This window comes from Cetorhinus maximus, chromosome 1 (assembly GCF_964194155.1).
Source record: "Cetorhinus maximus chromosome 1, sCetMax3.hap1.1, whole genome shotgun sequence".
NCBI lineage: Eukaryota > Metazoa > Chordata > Chondrichthyes > Lamniformes > Cetorhinidae > Cetorhinus > Cetorhinus maximus.
This window is the reverse complement of record NC_135879.1, coordinates 85,461,039-85,478,865: the sequence shown is the minus strand read 5'-3', so window position 1 is coordinate 85,478,865 and position 17,827 is coordinate 85,461,039. Positions and strand designations below refer to the sequence as shown.

At 41.5% G+C, this 17,827-nt stretch overlaps 1 protein-coding gene across 1 annotated transcript in view; it reads left to right on the top strand.

Moving 5' to 3' along the window:
* Positions 1-17,827, top strand: part of sec24d (SEC24 homolog D, COPII coat complex component) — a 244,257-nt gene that overhangs the window by 186,348 nt on the left and 40,082 nt on the right. Inside the window, exons 14-18 of the mRNA XM_078543241.1 lie at positions 74-190; positions 1,844-2,014; positions 3,311-3,407; positions 13,401-13,546; positions 16,160-16,298. Of these exons, the coding sequence (XP_078399367.1) occupies positions 74-190; positions 1,844-2,014; positions 3,311-3,407; positions 13,401-13,546; positions 16,160-16,298 (670 nt within the window). The remainder of the gene's footprint in view (positions 1-73; positions 191-1,843; positions 2,015-3,310; positions 3,408-13,400; positions 13,547-16,159; positions 16,299-17,827) is intronic.

Here is a 17,827-nt window from a genome sequence, read left to right as displayed (position 1 = left end):
AATAAAATTCTGTAATAAACACTTCAACGAACAGTTCAATGTCAGGTATACTAAGTACTTTTATTTTCAACAGGCTGCAGAATGTTCTGGGAAGTTATTTATATTCCACTCATCCCTGCCGACAGCTGAAGCGCCGGGTAAACTGAAAAACAGAGATGACAAGAAGCTGGTGAATACGGACAAAGAAAAGGTACAGTAGCTGGAAAAGTGTGTGTTGATAGAACACTTTGTGTTCCTGCTGACCTAGTTTTACATTTTAAGTTTACTTATGCACCAGAGATGTAAACATCAGCTAATCTGTATTATTAGCTACTCGCCCACAATATTATCAGGAACATACAGAAGAAAGAAAGTAGCAGAAAAAGAAAGATTTGCTTTTCATGAACTCAGAACATCCCAAAGCATTTTACAGCCAATGAAGTATATTTTGAAGTGTAGTCACAGTTGGAATATAGGAAACGTGCACAGCAATGTCCCATATTCAGCAATGTGATAATGACGAGCTAAACTGTTTTAGGCATGTCTGTTGAGTGTTAAAGATTGGCCAGGATGCCAGGAGAACTCTCTTGCCCTTTTCCAAAATAGTACCTTGGAATCTTTTACATTCACCAGAGAGGACAGACGGAGCTTTTGTTTGACACCTCATCCGAAAGATGACATCTCTGACAGTGCAGCACTCCCTCAGTACAGCTGACACTGATCTATTTCAGGTCACGGGACAGGTTACAACTTTGGGTATTGCTATCATGCAGATTGAAGACAGTGTGAGTCAATACCTATAAAAGTAGTCCGTTTATGGGAGCGTGCGATACCATTCAAATGGAACAGGAATCTATAGCTGATCCAATTGTAGCAAATTCATTTTTTTTAGACGACAAGCTTTTTAAATAAGGTTGTGTTTTATAAAGAACATGTCTACTGTAAGACAACCTTATCATGGGGAAAAATTTTTAGCTCAGTGGGTGGGCGCGTGCTCGACCCGCTTGAGCATAAAATGATCTGCGTTACGTCGGGCGAGCGTCCCGACATCAACACACAGTTGCGCGATATTTCGTTCAGCGGGTGCATTGCCTGAGTCAGCAGCGCGCCCACCAACAAATAAAAGGGCTGTTAAGATCATTAAATGATTAATTAAGTGGAATTTTTCGCTGCCCGTCCAACCTTACAGTTAGCGGGCAGACGAATATGCCAAACGGCCTTTGCACGTTTTAGGAAACCTCATCCACGGGCAGGATGAGGTTTCCTAAAGCAAATAAAAGTGAAATAAGAATTTTAAAACCCAATTAATAACATGCCCATGCTCATGTGATAGAGTCACATGAGGGGACATGTTTCATGACATTTTTATTTTCTTTTTTTTATACAATGCTTCATCTCCTTGAGGCAGCTCTGTGCCTCAGGGATATTACGAAGTGCGCACTCGCACGTATGTGCAAAGTTCGCGCCTCTCCTGCTTACCCTCCTCCCACCGCCCGCACATGCAGCGCTGGGCGCTGCCGCTCGCATTTCACACTGGGCAGGCCTTAATTGGCCCACCTGCTTGAAATCGCAGTCTGGCCCCGATCGCGGGCAGCGGTCAGCTTCCCGACCGCCCCCTCCCACCCCCACCAAGCCTGCCTGACATGGGTGAAGTTCTGTCCATGGAGTATTCTTTAAACTTTAAAGAACTTCTTTTTATTCACGATTATTAAATTTTCCTTCTCTATTACCTAGAACTCTATTAAATTACGTTGGCAGAACAATTTATCCGCAATCTTTATTTTATGGACACTCATAAGATCTGCCCTCAAAATAAAGAGAACATTGCTCGCGTTAAATGATCATTTGTTTTAAATCCCTGCAGATACTTTTTCAACCACAGTCACATTTTTATGAGACCTTGGCAAAGGACTGTGTGGCCAATAGCTGCTGTGTGGATGTGTTTCTGTTTCCAAACCAGTATGTGGATGTCACAACCATGGGGATCGTGCCAATGTCTACTGGTGGCAGCGTGTACAAGTACAATAATTTTCAGGTAACATTTTGCTTAGTGTTCTTGATCATTTTAACATGCTTGGCTGTCCTGAGTTCCCATTCACCTCATCCATCAAGTCTTGTTCCACCTCTTGTCCAACAACAGGTGTATTGTGAATGAGATAGACTGTAAGTTGCTGATAGATGTAGAATCCAGGACGATACCAATGTTAAACGATACACAGTATTGAAGTTTGTTAATAATAGCTTTGCAGTTATTGCAGGTGAATTTCTCTAAGCTAATTTACTTGTACAAATCTTTCCGTAAAATAAACATGAATACATGAATGCCTGTAGACTTATTCAGAGAGAAACACATATGCCTTATGATTTTAGAGTTAAACAGAAACCTGCTCATTACTTTCTAATAGATTTCATTTGTGCATGTGCATAGGCATTGTTGGCAAGGCCCGCATTTATTGCCCATCCCTAACTGAGCGATGTGCAACTTTCACGAACCGCTGCAGGTGTAGGTACACAGCATTGTTAGGGAGGAAATTCCAGGATTTTGACCCTAGCAATAATAAATGGTAATATAGTTCATAGTTAAGATGGTGTGTGGCTTAGAGAGGTTACTTGCAGGTGTTGGTGTTCCCATCCACCTGCTGCTCTTGTCCTAGGCAATAGAGGTAGGGATTTGAAATGTGCCATTGCAGAAACCCTGGCAGTACATCTTGTAAATTCTGTACAATGCAGCCATGGTGTGATGGTGGTGGATGAGGTGCCAAATTGGCTGCTTTGTCCTGGTTAATGTCAAGATTTCTGTGTGTTATTAGAGTTGTATTCATCCAGGCAAGTGGAAGATATCCTACTGCAGACCTGACATGTGTCTTTAGATGTGAAAAGGCTTTGTGGAGTCAGGAGGTCAACTACTTGTCGCAGAATTCCCAGCTTCTGACCTGTTGTTGTACCCACAGTATTTATGTACTTGGTCTAATTAAGTTTCTGGTCAACGGTGACCTCCAGGGTGTTGATGGAGGCGGATTAATCATTGACAATCTGGCAATCAACATAATATTTAATCAGATATAAAAACAAAAAATAAAAAATATTTAATCAGAATGCTCTCCCAATATATATTGGCATGATATAATAATACAAAACTATTGATTTAAAGGAGATACTATATTGATATCCCAGTGTAACAATAGTTCATTATAGTTTTAAATCGGTGCATTAACAAAACCCTATTGATATTTTTTGCTATAAGTCATGGAGCACTGAGATTAGTAACAGTAGTGCCATTAACTGGTGGTAACAAGACAGCTAACACTTTTTCTCATTATTTTTTGTGCAGATACAGACTGATGCTGAACATTTCTTGAACAACCTAAGAAAGGATGTACAGAAACCAATAGGATTTGATGCTATCATGAGGGTCAGGACAAACACAGGTGAGGCTGCATTACATGGCAACATACGTTCAAGTAAGAATAAAGGGTGTCACAAGACTGGAGCACAGTGAGAATTTTAGACACTATGGCCTGAATGTTCAGCCCTGGGCCAGAGAGAGCACAGATTTGGGACAATTCCTGGCACCACAAACCCGACCCGGGGACAAGTGCCCCAGAAAGTCAGATTTTAGGTCCAAGAGGGTGAAAATGGGAGTCATGGCGGGCAACCCCTGGAAAGAGGTTAGAGGCTGCCTGATGCGGAGGTGAGCAAAAGGCCAGTTTTGGTGCACTGGGACTTTGTTGAGACTATGAAAACAAATGAAACAAAAAATAGCCATCACCCATCACATACCCTCATCCCCCAACTCTCAAAATGCCACCTCATGCCCCCACCCACCATGGGCCTTCATACTCTCCATGCCAACCTGTGTCTTCCACTCCCTGTGGCCCTTTATAAACCTTATGCCAACTTAGTGCCAATTCATGGCAACCCATGCCCACCACCCTTTGCCCTTACCTCTACCATGCCAACTCAACCAGTATCCACCAAGGTCAGACCTCAGGACCCATACTGAGATTAAATATAGTTCTTAAGCGTCTATTGATGAATTCACTGTTTGAAAAAATCACTCTCACTGATTAAAAAAAAAAATTCTGTACATTTAACTTCCCTTAATCCCTTATGAAAACAAGCATCTGTATTCATAGTCCCACTTCAAAGAGTTTATAACCACTTGGAGCTATCAGTTAAACTATGAACTGACAGGTACCCCATTGTGATCATAAAAGGTTGTGAAATCTGCCATGCAACACAAATCCTATAATGATAGCCCCTCAGGCTTATTTCAACAGACAGAATGAAATAGCAAGCATTGAGTTTTTTTTAACCTGCAAGCTGTTTGCCTTTAAATTTAAAGGGCAGGAGATTTAAATTGCTTGACAGCTATCTTGACAATTTTCTTGACAGCTGTCTTGGCAGTTCCAATGACTTTATGCACTTTTTACGCACATTCATGTCTATTTTTAACAATCCCAAAGGGCACCTTACCTCTCCCAAAGGTGTCTCAGGACCCTACCCCTCCAAAGAACTCCAGCTTTAGAATTTCTCCTACTTGGTCTGAAGTGCGTACGGGATGGGAAATTTCCACCTGACGTCAGTGGACGTTTTGCTGGTCTGCTAAATTTTCTGTCCTGCAGCAAGTGGGACTGTAAAATCCCACCAATTGTGCTTTAGACATATCAGCTGCCAAAATCAAGTGTGAATGAGGCAGCTGCAGTTTAATATGTGTAGTTGCCTCTATGAACCACGGATTTGCACCTTAGAAGCTGCCCCCATCTCCCCCCCACCATGAAAATAGCGGAGGCTAGGTTTGGGGGCAGAACTTTGCATCCAGGCCTCCACCACCATTTTTGTTAAGATGGGGAACCTCACCATCTGTGCAAAGGTTTGGGTCTATGAGAGTGAAGTGAAGATGCCAACCGTGGCTCATTTGGTCATGCTGTTGCCTCTGTGTCACAAGGTTCCACTTCAGGGCTTGAGCAAAAATATCTAAGCTGACACCCCAGTGCAGTCCTGAAGGAGTGCTGCACTGCTGGATGTGCTGTATTTGGACGACCAAGACTCCATCTGCCTACTGGAGTGGATGTAAAAGATCCCGGAGCATTATTTTGATTAAGAGCAGGGGAGTTATTCTGGTGTCCTGGCCAATATTTAACCCCCAATCAACATTTTCTGGTCATTATCACATGCCTGTTCGTGGAAGTTTGCTGTGTGCAAATTGGTTGCTTCATTTCCTATATTATAACAGTAGCTACATTCCCAAAATACTTCATAGGCTGGAAGTACTTTGAAAAATCCAATGATCGTGAAAAGCACTAAATAAATGCAATTTTTCCTTCTTTCTTATGGTTTGTCAGCATAATCTGAACTTCAAAATTTAATGGGCATAAAAAAAACACCTGTTTGTTTTTTTTAATATATTTGTTCACAAAATTAGAGTAACAGAAATCACCATTGCATGGAAGTAGTTTTGTGACAATATTAGAGAGTCATAGAGAGTCATTATGGCACAGAAGGAGGCCATTTGTTTCATTGAGTCTCTGCTGATTCCCTGTAGAGCAGTCTAATCACTCCAATTTTCTTGCTGTATCTAAGTAGCCCTGGCAGTTTATTTCCGTCAAGTGCCAAACCAATTTCCTTTTGAAATCATTCGTCATCTCCACTTCCAATAACCTCTTAGGTAGGGAGTTCCAGGTCATTATGTGATTCAAACAGAAATGGGATTGGCCTGAATTTTATGGCCAACAGCAAAAGACCAGCGGCAACCATTTGTTACTTGTACAATTGCCCACAAATCTTTTGCAGGCTCTTGCACCAGAACTTGCGATAATTGGAAATTCATTTCCGTGCAGTGCCCAGATCAGAGAATCTGGGACATGCGTAAACAGGGCTAGCAACTGCATATCTGTACAGATTAAAGAATCCTTTTGGTAGTATGCAGAGCCTGAACCAGGAAGTTTAAGTTAAAATATTTAATTTAATGTTGACTCAAATAAAAAAAGCAAAATATCAAGGGAAAGAAAGATAGGGTTGAGAGAGATAAAGGAGTCAAAGAAAATGTTTTTTTAAAAACATTTTGTTTATTAGTTATCACTAATTAAATTCTGAAGGAATAAGAGTCCATATTTATAAAAGTTAAGTTTCAGTTCTAGAAAGGCATTTTGGCAACAATTAAGACTTATCATGCCATTAAAAATTTACTTAAAATGGACAAACCCTGAACATTTTCTGGCGAGTCTACCACAACTTCACATCCTAAATATATTTGAATGCTGAGATTGGGCGAGATTCCAGTATAGCAAAGTTTCTGGAGGAGTCAGTTACCGTGAACAGAAACCTCCTGATTTTTGTGTTTATGTGCAGTCATCAGAAGTTGGTGTCCCTTTACTCTTTAACCACTGATTTTGTGGCAAAATCCGTGCCCTTGTGTTCAGTAGCTTTAAGTATTTTTTGTTTTTATTTCTGATCGCAGTATCAGAAATAAAAACAGGAAATGGTGGAATCCCATCCATTATCTGGACAGTTTCCACTGGAGCTGAGAAGACTACTGTGATTTAGTAAAGGTTCTTAAAATTTTGTTAGAGCAAACGTAGAAAGACTATTTTATCTGAGAGTCAGTGACTAGGAATCATTATTGTCAAATTACACTGTATTACACTGGAATGGGAAGTCAGTGTCACTGACATTCCACCACCCACTTGCTGCTTCTTGCTGCGGTGCTCACTGCCCAGCTCACTGTCCCCCTTGCTGCTACTTGCCGCCTCTTGTCCACCCTCTTGCTGCTCCGCTCGCCATTCTGCTCCCAACCCTTGAGCCCTTGCTGCCTCACTCGCTGGCCTGCTCCCCTAGCTAAACGGCTAGTGGGGTAGTGAGCAAAGTGGTAGGTGGGCGGCGAGTGAAGTGGCAAGTGGTGCTGCTGCGGGGTGGGTGTGCAGCAAGCAAAGTAGCAAGCGGGGCGGGGGTGGGTAGTGGGAGTGAGGCAGTGAGGGTATGGGAGTGAGGCATTGATTGGGAGGCATCCAAAACAGCGTTCTTTGATGCAGACAGCTACCTGCGGCAACACTGCCAATGATGTAACAGGCACTGCAACTATCTGCTTGGGAAGTGTGCCCCCTGCCAGTGGTGGTGGAAGCAAATGCAACCATCAAATTATTACATAAGAAAGTTGGAGAGATGTTTAGGTGAAATTTCTTCATAGGGAGGGTTGTTTAGGCATGGTATTCTTCACCACAAGGCATGGCTGAAACAGAGAACTTTGAATATAGCAAGGGGAAATTGAGTAAGTATGTAAATAGAAGAAAATACAAGGCTTTCGGAAGAGAGTAAGGCCGGGGGTTCATTTAGGATTGCAAAGAGTCAGCACAGACACAATGGGCCAAGTGTCCTTCTGTCCTGCAAACTTCTACATTTCTATGGAATATCGAGTAGCAATCAAAATCATTTAAAATATATAGATGGGGGGAACTGAGGAGTAAACTGGATCCCAGATTAGATGGATTTTAGGTATAAGGTAGCCAAGAAGTGAATTTTGATACAGACACCCAGAAGACACAGGAGCTTAGATATAGGTAGATCCAAGGAAATATGAAATGAGGAAGATCCACAATGAAGTTTACATTCATGAATATTGGAAATATCAGAAATGGTGTACTGGAGGTTATCGTGGCAGTGGGGAATTTTGATATAGTGGGAATATCAAAACTGTCGTTAACCCTAGAAGATGGAAATAAATGTAACATTCAAGAGTATAGAGCGTTTATAAATAACAGGATGGACTGAAAAGAAAGTGAAAATAAACTACCTTAGTTAAATATCTCTGATTCAAAAAAAATCCAAACTGACGTTAAGGACCAACTGGTCAACAGGAAAAGATCAGGTGACTCTTAGGAGAAAATATGAGCGTTTTGTAACCATAGGAAAGTAATTTGAATGGTAGATCCCAACCAAATAAATATAAATTGGGAAAATGCAAGCACTTTAAAGTCAGAATTGATAATGTGATGGCCTCATGAGCCAAGGGCATCAAGATAATTATGAGAGGCAATGCTCACCTAGTATCCATCAATGACCCAGATAATGTCCAGGAAGTTGAAGTCATAATATCTGAAGATCAGCAGCCACAGGATGATTGTTTAGCATGATCTGTGATTCTGATATAGCAAAGTCCAGGAGCGTTAAATTAAGGGATCTAAAGCAAATGGATTGAAGGAGAATGTTAAACAACATCTAATAAGAGTTAAAAACTAAGAATGCTAAACATACTATGCAAATATAAACTTTTCATAACTAAACTCAGACTAAGAAAGAATTAATTTAAAAGAATTAACAAATAAAAAGAAACATTGCCTGTACTAACCCTGCACTGAGACCAGAAGGGGCTTACTGGGACAAATACAGATACAAGTAGAAACTCATCAAAATGGCATCAAAGTAGTTAAAAGAGAGTTAGAAGAATGCATAACTATTGAGATAAATTTCCCACATTGCCATGTAGATGCCAGTGTTGTAGCTGTACTGGAACAGTTTGGCTAGGGGCGTGGCTAGTTCTGGAGCACAAGTCTTCAGTACTATTGCTGGGATGTTGTCGGGGCCCATAGCCTTCACAGTGTCCAGTGCCTTCAACCATTTCTTGATGTCACATGGAGTGAATCAAATCGGCTGAAGACTGACATCTGTGATGCTGGGGACCTCAAGAGGAGGCCAGGATGGATCATCCGTCCGGTACTTCCGGCTGAAGTTGCAATTGCTTCAATCTTGTCTTTTGCACTTATCTGCTGGGTTCTTCCATCAGTGAGGTTGGAGATATTTGTGGAGCCTTCTCCTCTGATTCATTGTTTAATTGTCCACCACCATTCACAACTGGATGTGGCAGGACTGCACTTGGTTGCAGAATCACCCAGCTATGTCTATCCCATTCCAAGAGTCATATTGGACTAAAACGTTAACTCTGCTTCTCTCTCCGCAGTTGCTGCCAGAACTGCTGAGTTTTACCAACATTTTCTTTTTTCAGATTTCCAGCATCCACAGTATTTTGCTTTAATTTTTATCACATGCTGCTTCCACTGTTTGCCATGCAAATAGCCCTGTGTTGTGGCTTCACCAGGTTGACACCTCATTTTTTGATATACCCGGTGCTTCAATTAAAATCTGGGATGCTCAAGAGGCTAAAATCGAAGGAGCACAGGTATCTGAGGGTTGTGGGTCTGGAGGACGAGGACAGAGTCAGGAACGGGCATTCAGCTCCCTCTGCCACTGCCCTCTCTTCCCCCAGCTCACCAGACCAAATTTCCCCTAAATTTTTCCCTACCCAGAACTCACACCACTCTCTAGTTTCTCTCCTATTTCCTGCCATGCCCTTCAAGCTCACCTTGTTAATGAGATCCACCTCTTGTTCATGAGACCTCCCTAGACCCTATTCCCACCAAATTGCTAACCATCCAACTTCCTTTCCTGGCCTCCATGTTAGTTGATATTGCTAATGATTCCCTTTCCTCCAGCACTATTCACTCTCCTTCAAATCTCTAGCCATTAATCATCCTCATAAAACCACCCCTGACCACAACCACCACCCCACTTCTCACTTCTCACTTAAAAGGCTTATTTGATAGCATTCTTGCCTCTGAGTCACAAAGTTGTTGGTTCAAGTCTTACTACTGGACTTGAGGACGAAAATCACTGAAGTTCACTCCGGTGCAGTATTGAGGGAGTACTGCATTTCAGAGGTGCCATCTTTCAGATGAGGCATTAATCGAAGGCCCTGTCTACCCTCTCAAGTGGACGTAGAAGATCCTATGGCAATATTTCGAAGAAGAATAGGGGAGTTGTCCTTGTTAATATTTATCCCTCAATCAACATCACAAAAACAGATTACCTGATCATTAACATGTTCCTGTGTGTGGGCACTTGCTGTGTGCAAATTGGCTGCTGCATTTCCTACATTACAACAATGATAATACTTCATTGGCTGTAAAGGGCTTTGGGAACTCCTGTAGTTGTGATAGGCACTATATAAATGCCAATCTTGTTTTATGTGCTGTCGCTTCCAAAATCTTTCCCAGAATTCTATGTTTGAATCCCTCCAATCAGGCCCCTGCCCCTACCACAATACTGAAATAGCCCTTATTAAATTCACAAATGTCATCCCATGTGAGTATAACTACAGCGAACTTATCCTGCTCATCTTTCTTTGAATTTGTTGACCACGCATCCCTCCTCCATTGTCTGGCTGGATGTGGCTCCACTCTCCTGGCTCCATTCTTATCTATCCAGTCTTAGCCAGAGAATCAACTACAATGGTTTCTCTTCCCACTCCCACACAGATAAGTGTAGTATCCCTCCTAGGATCTATCCTTGACTCCCTTCTGTTTCTCATCTACTTGCTGCCTCTTGGCAAAATCATCCAAAAAACTGTCAGTTTTCCCACACTTGCTGACAAACACCCAGGTCTACCTCACCACCACCTTTCTTGACTCCCCTACTATCTCTAAATTTTCTGACTGCTTGTCTGACTAGCATCCAGTAACACGATGTTTTTTTCTTTTACGTTAAAAGTGCTTTATAAATGCAAGTTGTTGTTGAATTATGTCAGCGTGGGAAGAGGTAGAGTGGGATGTTGCAGGACTTGGGTGTTGAGACCACGACTGTTTCTACTTCACATAAATTGCCTTGATTCAAAATCTAAGCACAAAGCTGTCAAGTCAGTAGATGATACCAAACTAGGAGTGCAATAAGGAGGATTGAAAAGGAGGCAGTTCAGAATTATCCTGCACGGAATATCCCTCCTTTCCCACATTTTGTGGATGACCACTTCCTGCCCATGGTCAACAAATGGTGATAGTTTTCACTCAGGTTGGCCTCCATTTCACAGGAATGTAGTAGTAATATCCCTTGGCCCGCTGTCTCCTACAGAAATAAATGTTTTTTTTCATTCTTAGCTGAATCCATTTAAATGCTGCTCAAGTGTCTAATTGGCCCCAATGCTCCATTTGCCAGGCTGCTATATCACACAGCATCCACCCGCTGCTGAAATTAGGAATTAAAAAGATTAATGAGAAGGCAGGAATTTTCCCAAAAATGTTTAATAATCCACAATTAACCCCAGATGGTGCGCCAAAAGTAATTTCCAGCCTGTAGTTCCATAATCATCTGTGAAAATGTCCCTTTGTTCCTCAGTTCCTCCACATTCCTTCCTTCAAAGCACTCCATATTCTTGCATCACTCATAGCACATCAGCCTGATTATATTTGGATGGCTTACAAATTGGTTTAATTACACTGCTTAGTATTTTTAAAAGGGTGTCATTTTTAAAAGGGTGTCGAAAACAAGTTTAGGCAGTGACAGGCGCATTAAAAATATAATTATTTGAGAAGGAAAAATATAAAAATACACAGGAAATGTGAGAGAAATGTATTAATATATTTATAAATTAAATAGCTCCAGATGAAGAACTAGACTCAGGCGCAATGGGCCTAAGCCTGTCTTTCTGCGATTTCATTTCTATTTTCCTAAATATTTAACATAATGTTGCATGTAAAACCTTTCCAATTAAAAACATTGTAATCCAAAAAACATAAATTATATTTGAAAAATGTACCATGGTGACTTTTTGTTGCAAAGAAACGACTTAGCTATGTAGTAGTTGCCTGATTTGATTCTATTGTACCAGAGAGAGCACTGTCTGTGTTGATTAGCCTTAATTTAAATAATAATAGTTCACTATTCCACAACAGCGATTACAAGCAAGAATACTTTAACACAGGGTGGAATTTTCCGTACTTGCTAGCGTCAGGCGTATTCGGCGGTGTGAACGGACAATATGATGAGAAGCCCAAAAATTGGTTTCACAACTTCGTGAAGCCAGTTTGCGATCATCCGCTCTGGCCGTCCAGGGCAAGCTGCGTTTCCCGCCTTCGGACGCTAGGGACCTCATTGTAATACACCTGCATATCATTATAAGGCCAGCCTTCCAGAATCACCCCCCTCTGCGCTGGATAGTCTGCCCACATCAGCCGCAAAACGTGCCAGTTCAGAACACGGCTTGACAAGTGTGAGGTGCGGAAGTCAGGACTTACCGCCAGGACCTTGCTCACATTGCGGACATCTGACGAGCAGAAGACGCTGGAGCCCAACAGCAACGGAATCCTTGAGGAATGTCCATGGCATGCTGGGTGGATTCTCATGGACATGGCTCCATCTCAAAGCAGCTCACAGAAGGTGGAAAGTCACCATTGAGGGTCTGCTCACAATGGATGATGGCCAAGGGAGTGGAGAGGAAGGTCCTGCTGTGTTTGGGAGAGGAAAATGGACGGGGGGCTGGGAGAGGAAATGAAGGTGGTGGGGGGGAGTGAGGTTGGGAGGGGGAGAATGAAAGTGTCAGGGGGGGTGTGAGGTTGGGAGAGGGGGAAGGATGCTGCGGGGGAGGGTCGGTTTGGGAGGAGGGACTACAGCGGGAGAAGGGGGTAACGGGGAGAAGATTGCAATTGGGAGGTAGATGTGAGGGGATGGTGGAAGATGTAAGAGGAGTGCGGAGGGGGGAAGTACAGGGAGGGGAAGGAGTCTGGAGAGGGAGGAAGGAGTGCGGAGAGGGGAGGGAGTCCACGGGCAGGTAGTCGGGTGGTGGGGGGGTCGGGATGTAGTCGAGGATGAGGATTGCTTGGAAGAGTATTCAGGGAGTTGGGGGGAACAGGTTATGGGGGTAGGGTGGGTCAGATGGTCGGGTGGTGGGAGTAATTGGGTGGTAGGGTAGGGAAGGTAATCAGGATGGGATGGGTTTGGGTGGTCAGGGTGAGTGTGGGTAGTCAGGGGCTGGGAGAAGCGGGGGTAGTCGGGAGATCGGGGGGCGAGGGTTGGTAGTCAGGGGTCCCATCAGATGTGGGGTGAGGTAAGTGTTAAATTTATTCAGAAGTTAGAGTGGTTTTCATCCTTCTAACTTTTTCTGGGTAATTATTCTGCCAAGAGAGTTGGAACCAGCCAAAGTCTCTGATTTAAATCAAAGTTTCGGAGGGTTCCAGCCACAGGGTAATTGCCCACCACAAATTGAAACTTCCCTGGTAATTCCCGTGGAGTCCTTGTATGGGGACTTCCAGGGGAGTCCCCCAGCACATCTTCCAGGGTACTTCTGGGATTTGAGCCTCCTCCCCCCCCCCCCCCAACCCCCAACCCTCCCTCCCCCCACACAGAAGATCTGGACCAATGTTTTGATGGGATATGAAAGCTTGATACCAGACAAAAATGGCAAAAATATATCTTTATAAAGCTTTTTTATAATGGTAACAGACTAATGTCTCACATTAAATACCCAATGTTTACAATGTGTTGAACTGCTGCCATCTACAGATGAGGAAACCAGTGACACGTGCATCTGTTTTTTAGCATTTTTTTTGTGCTCTTTGTACATTCTGTATATTATTTTTTGAAACATTTTATTTATCAAGGCTTCAGAGCGACTGACTTCTTGGGTTCCATGTATATGAACAACACAACAGATGTGGAAGTGGCTGCCATTGACTGTGACAAGGCAATCACAGTAGAATTCAAACATGATGATAAACTCAACGAAGAGAATGGAGCCTTAATCCAGGTATAGTGCATCAACATGACTGCATTACCTGAACTTACCACAAAATACAAAAAGAGTTTCCAGAGCTTAACACCTGTAGGACTATTTTACAAAATGGAAGTCAACCGCGGTAAGTTGTATTTAGTTAAAAAGTTGATAGCGGACAGGAATAGTATAGTAAAAGAATGGCAGTGACATGGAATGGCATGTCATGATGAGCAAAAGAGTACTCCCAAAACCCGGGCCAACATTATCCTTCAAACAACTCCACCAAAAACAATTTAATTGGTCATTTATCCTGCTGTCATATGCAGCACCTTACTGTACAAATTGGTTGCCACATTTATCTACACTTCAAAAATAATTCTTTGACTGCACTGGGCTTTGGGGCATCCTGAGGTCAAAAAAGGCATGACATAAAATGCAAGTGCTTTCTATTTTTCTTTCAGTCTATTTGTTTATCTTTCTTTCTGACTTGCTTCCCCTTGATTCGGGATGGTAGACCATTCTGTCATGGGCAAATAGTGAATGTGGCCAAGATGCTGCTGCTCAAATGAAGAATGCTACAAACTGCAGGAAATTTCACCTTTAACACTCTAACATCTCAACTCACCTCCTGTCTCCCCAAAGCTGTGCATTATCTACAAGGCACAAGTCAGGAGTGTAATGGAATACTCTCCATTTGCCTAGATGTGTGCAATTCCAACAATATTCAAGAAGCTTGACACCATCCATGACAAAGCAGCATCCTTGTTTGGTACTCCATCCACCACCTTAAACATTGATTCTCTGCAGCACCAGCACACAACAGCATTGGTATGTACTATCAACAAGATGCACTGCTATAACTTGCCAAGGCTCCTTCGACAACACTTCCCAAACCCGTGATCTCTACCACCTAGAGGACAAGGGCAGCTGACCCACGGGAACACGACCACCTGCAAGTTCCCCTCAAAGTCACACACCATCCTGACTTAGAACGATATTATTGTTCCTTCACTGTCACTAGGTCAAAATCCTGGAACTCCCTCCCTAATAGCACTGTGGGTATACCTACACCAGATGGACTGCAGCAGTTCAAGAAGGTGGCTTACAATCAATGCTCAATGGTAATTAGGAATGGGCAATAAATACTGACCATGCCAGCGATGCTTCATGTCCCAAGAACAAATATTTGAAAAAAACATTAATTGTAGAAGCTTTGGAGCAAATGAATTTCTCACAATCTTATTTGGTTGGCTTGGAGCCAAAGGAAGGGAGGAGAAAGAAAAATAAGTTTTTTAAAAAGTACTTACATTTATATAGCACCTTTCATGACTTCAGGACATCATAAAGTGCTTTACAGCCAATTAAGTACCTTTGAAGTGCAGTCACCTTTGAAGTGCAGTCACCTTTGAAGTGTCAGCCTAGATTATGTACAGAATCTCTGGAGTTGGACTTGAACCCACAATTTTCTGATTCAGAGGTGAAAGTGCTAACACTGAGGCAAGGCTGATACCTTAATAATAATAGATACTATTTAAATGTTAAGGTAAAGTACTAGTACTAAATTCCACTTGAGTATTACAGATAGTGTTACACAGTACCAAAAGTATGTAAACAAACTACCCAATGACACTGCAATTTTTAGATAAAATAAACACATCACTTCTGTATAAGTTGAAACATTTCAATCTTGTTAATATTATGTTCATATTCTACCTTAACCTTTAACCAATAGAAGTGCGGAAGGTTTGAAGACTTCAGGACAAACAGTACGATGGAAAATTGGAAGTAAAATTTAATTTTGGGCTAAAGTTAGCATTTATTAAACAAAAGCAGAACAAGATTTAGGGCATGTTTGTATTACATTTTGCTTCCAGATTTATAGTCACTTCTTTCTTAACATAACTAAAACCTCCTAGTTTACCTAATAATCTATCAACCAGCTCCAGATGAAACTGATTGATAATTATGTCAACAGTTCATAAAACAAAACAAATTACAATAAATTAGCACCAACAGGGAACAGAGTCAAAGGAACATCACAGTGAATGACACTGCATTATAGTTACAGGAATGATTTGACAGTAAGTGACTATATATGGATTGTCATATTGCTGAGGTAAATTGTTTAAGGCTAATAGGGAATGAGTTCCATATAATTGCAGTGGAAAACTTTATCTCAGCTTTATTGGAAAGAAGATAATTCAGGATACGGATGTAGCTACTAAATTCTAGGCAGTACAAATTTGCACTCCCGATACATTGCTGCACATGGCAGGAATTGAAGATGCAGAGGGAAGCAAGAATTTCTGACGGTATGTATAACAGGTGAAAATTTTGCAGGGCATGCTAATCTTTAAGTTCTCAACTTGCATGGTCTGCCCATGAAACTCCATGTCAAGCATGCAGGTTCATAATATTTACCCTTAAGAGTTCATCGGGTCATTTCTTTTTCAAATATCACTGTGCCAAAACTTTCTAATTATCAATGTTTGTCTTTTTTGAGTGTTAAACATTTCTTGCATTAATGCAGTATACTTTTCATATATAGCTAAGCGGCTGAGAGGCTATTAATGGTTTAAAGATTATGGTTTATAAATCAGAAATGCAAGGGATATATATCATGTGGTTTGTTTTATTTTTTTCCAGTGTGCCTTGCTGTATACTAATGTTGCTGGTCACAGACGCCTACGCATCCACAACCTGACTCTGAACTGCAGTTCCCAGCACGCTGATTTATACAAGAGCTGTGAGACAGATGCACTTATCAATTTCTTTGCCAAGTCAGGTAAAATTTTGTGTGGCTGCTGTAATTTGTCATTTGATGCTTCTTTCAGTTTTCCTCCCTTGATTTTTGCCCTCCCTCCATCCCATTTACGCTATCTTGCCTCAGTTGGCCAACAAGGGGTATACTGCAAGAATATTCAAAGGGACTGTCTAGACAAATTTCCCTCCTTCCACATAATTGGTCTGTTTGTAATAAGAGAATTTGACTTTGGCTTCAACCTGACATGGACTAGTGTGCATAGCAAATGCTTACTGACTTGCTGCCTGTTTTGGTAACTAGTTCTAGCATGCAGTACCATGGTGCCTGCAGCAGCATTTATAATTCCTCTGTTAGTCTAGTATATCCCATTCATCTGATGCACATGACATGCTCCCTCTATTGAGTTAGTGTTTGGGTGTACAAGTACTAACACTGCTTCTGACTGTATGTCCAGTTTCTATCATCATTAATATTTTAGTTCAAAATTCACTTAAAAAAATCAACAACAATCTTTATTACAAAAAGCTGGATGCTTCATTTGATGAAGACAGTACAGTAATGTAGAACTTTAATGTTGAATAATTAAAAGTTCTTATTTTAAAGTGTTTTGATTTGTTAGATCAACAAACTTGAAACTGCTTTATAGAGTGAATTTATACTGTATATCAAAGCTCTCCCAAACTTTGGAGCAGGATCTGCACTAGTTCAATAGCACTGGAATGTGCCTGCTTGAGTGAGCTTTGTTCTGCTGCTATAAATATATCAAGTACATTAGTAGCTTGGGAACACTTTTTAAATGTTACAGCTGACATTTTGAAGGATTGTTACAGTTCTAATGTTTGTGTTTATGAATACACAGAGAAGCCTTTGAACTGCAGGTGAACTAATTCCGTTAAGTTTGTCTTAAATTAGTTGGACTGATTTTATCTACCTGCAAAAAATACCCTTTTTAGTTCACAGTGTAAAATTTGTGCCTAATAAATAAAGGACTCATTTCCCAAAGATTAATCCAGATAGAATTCAAGTCATATTGCTATCATATTTCATTGGGCAGTCAAAGCAGTGTTTTCTTTGAAAACAGCTGTAATTATGCCATTATCACCATGATCACAATAAGTACATTACATCAGCATGTTATTTTGTGAATACTATATTTGTTCATTTCAGATTGTATTTATAACTTGGTTGTATTAAGTCAGCAATAGTGGATTCACATTCCTTGATTTCAGTATTAGTATAAAGGTGAAACCAATTTGCTCTAGTGCTAACTTGGACCCCACAAACCCCACCGCCCCCAACCCATGTACACTCTCACTTACTTGCAATTGGACCTTTTCCATCTCGAACTGCAATGGTTCTCCATATGTATTGACAGATCCCAATACATGATGGCATCATCCCCGCACATCACAGCAGTGTCTTGTATTAGGGGCTTCCGGCAATGACCACCCTATAGAGACATATGGGTATTTTGGCTAAGATTGATTCAGAGGGTTTGGAGGCTCTGCTCATCCAGCTAGGATAGTCATCCCTGGGGCTGAAGGCCATCC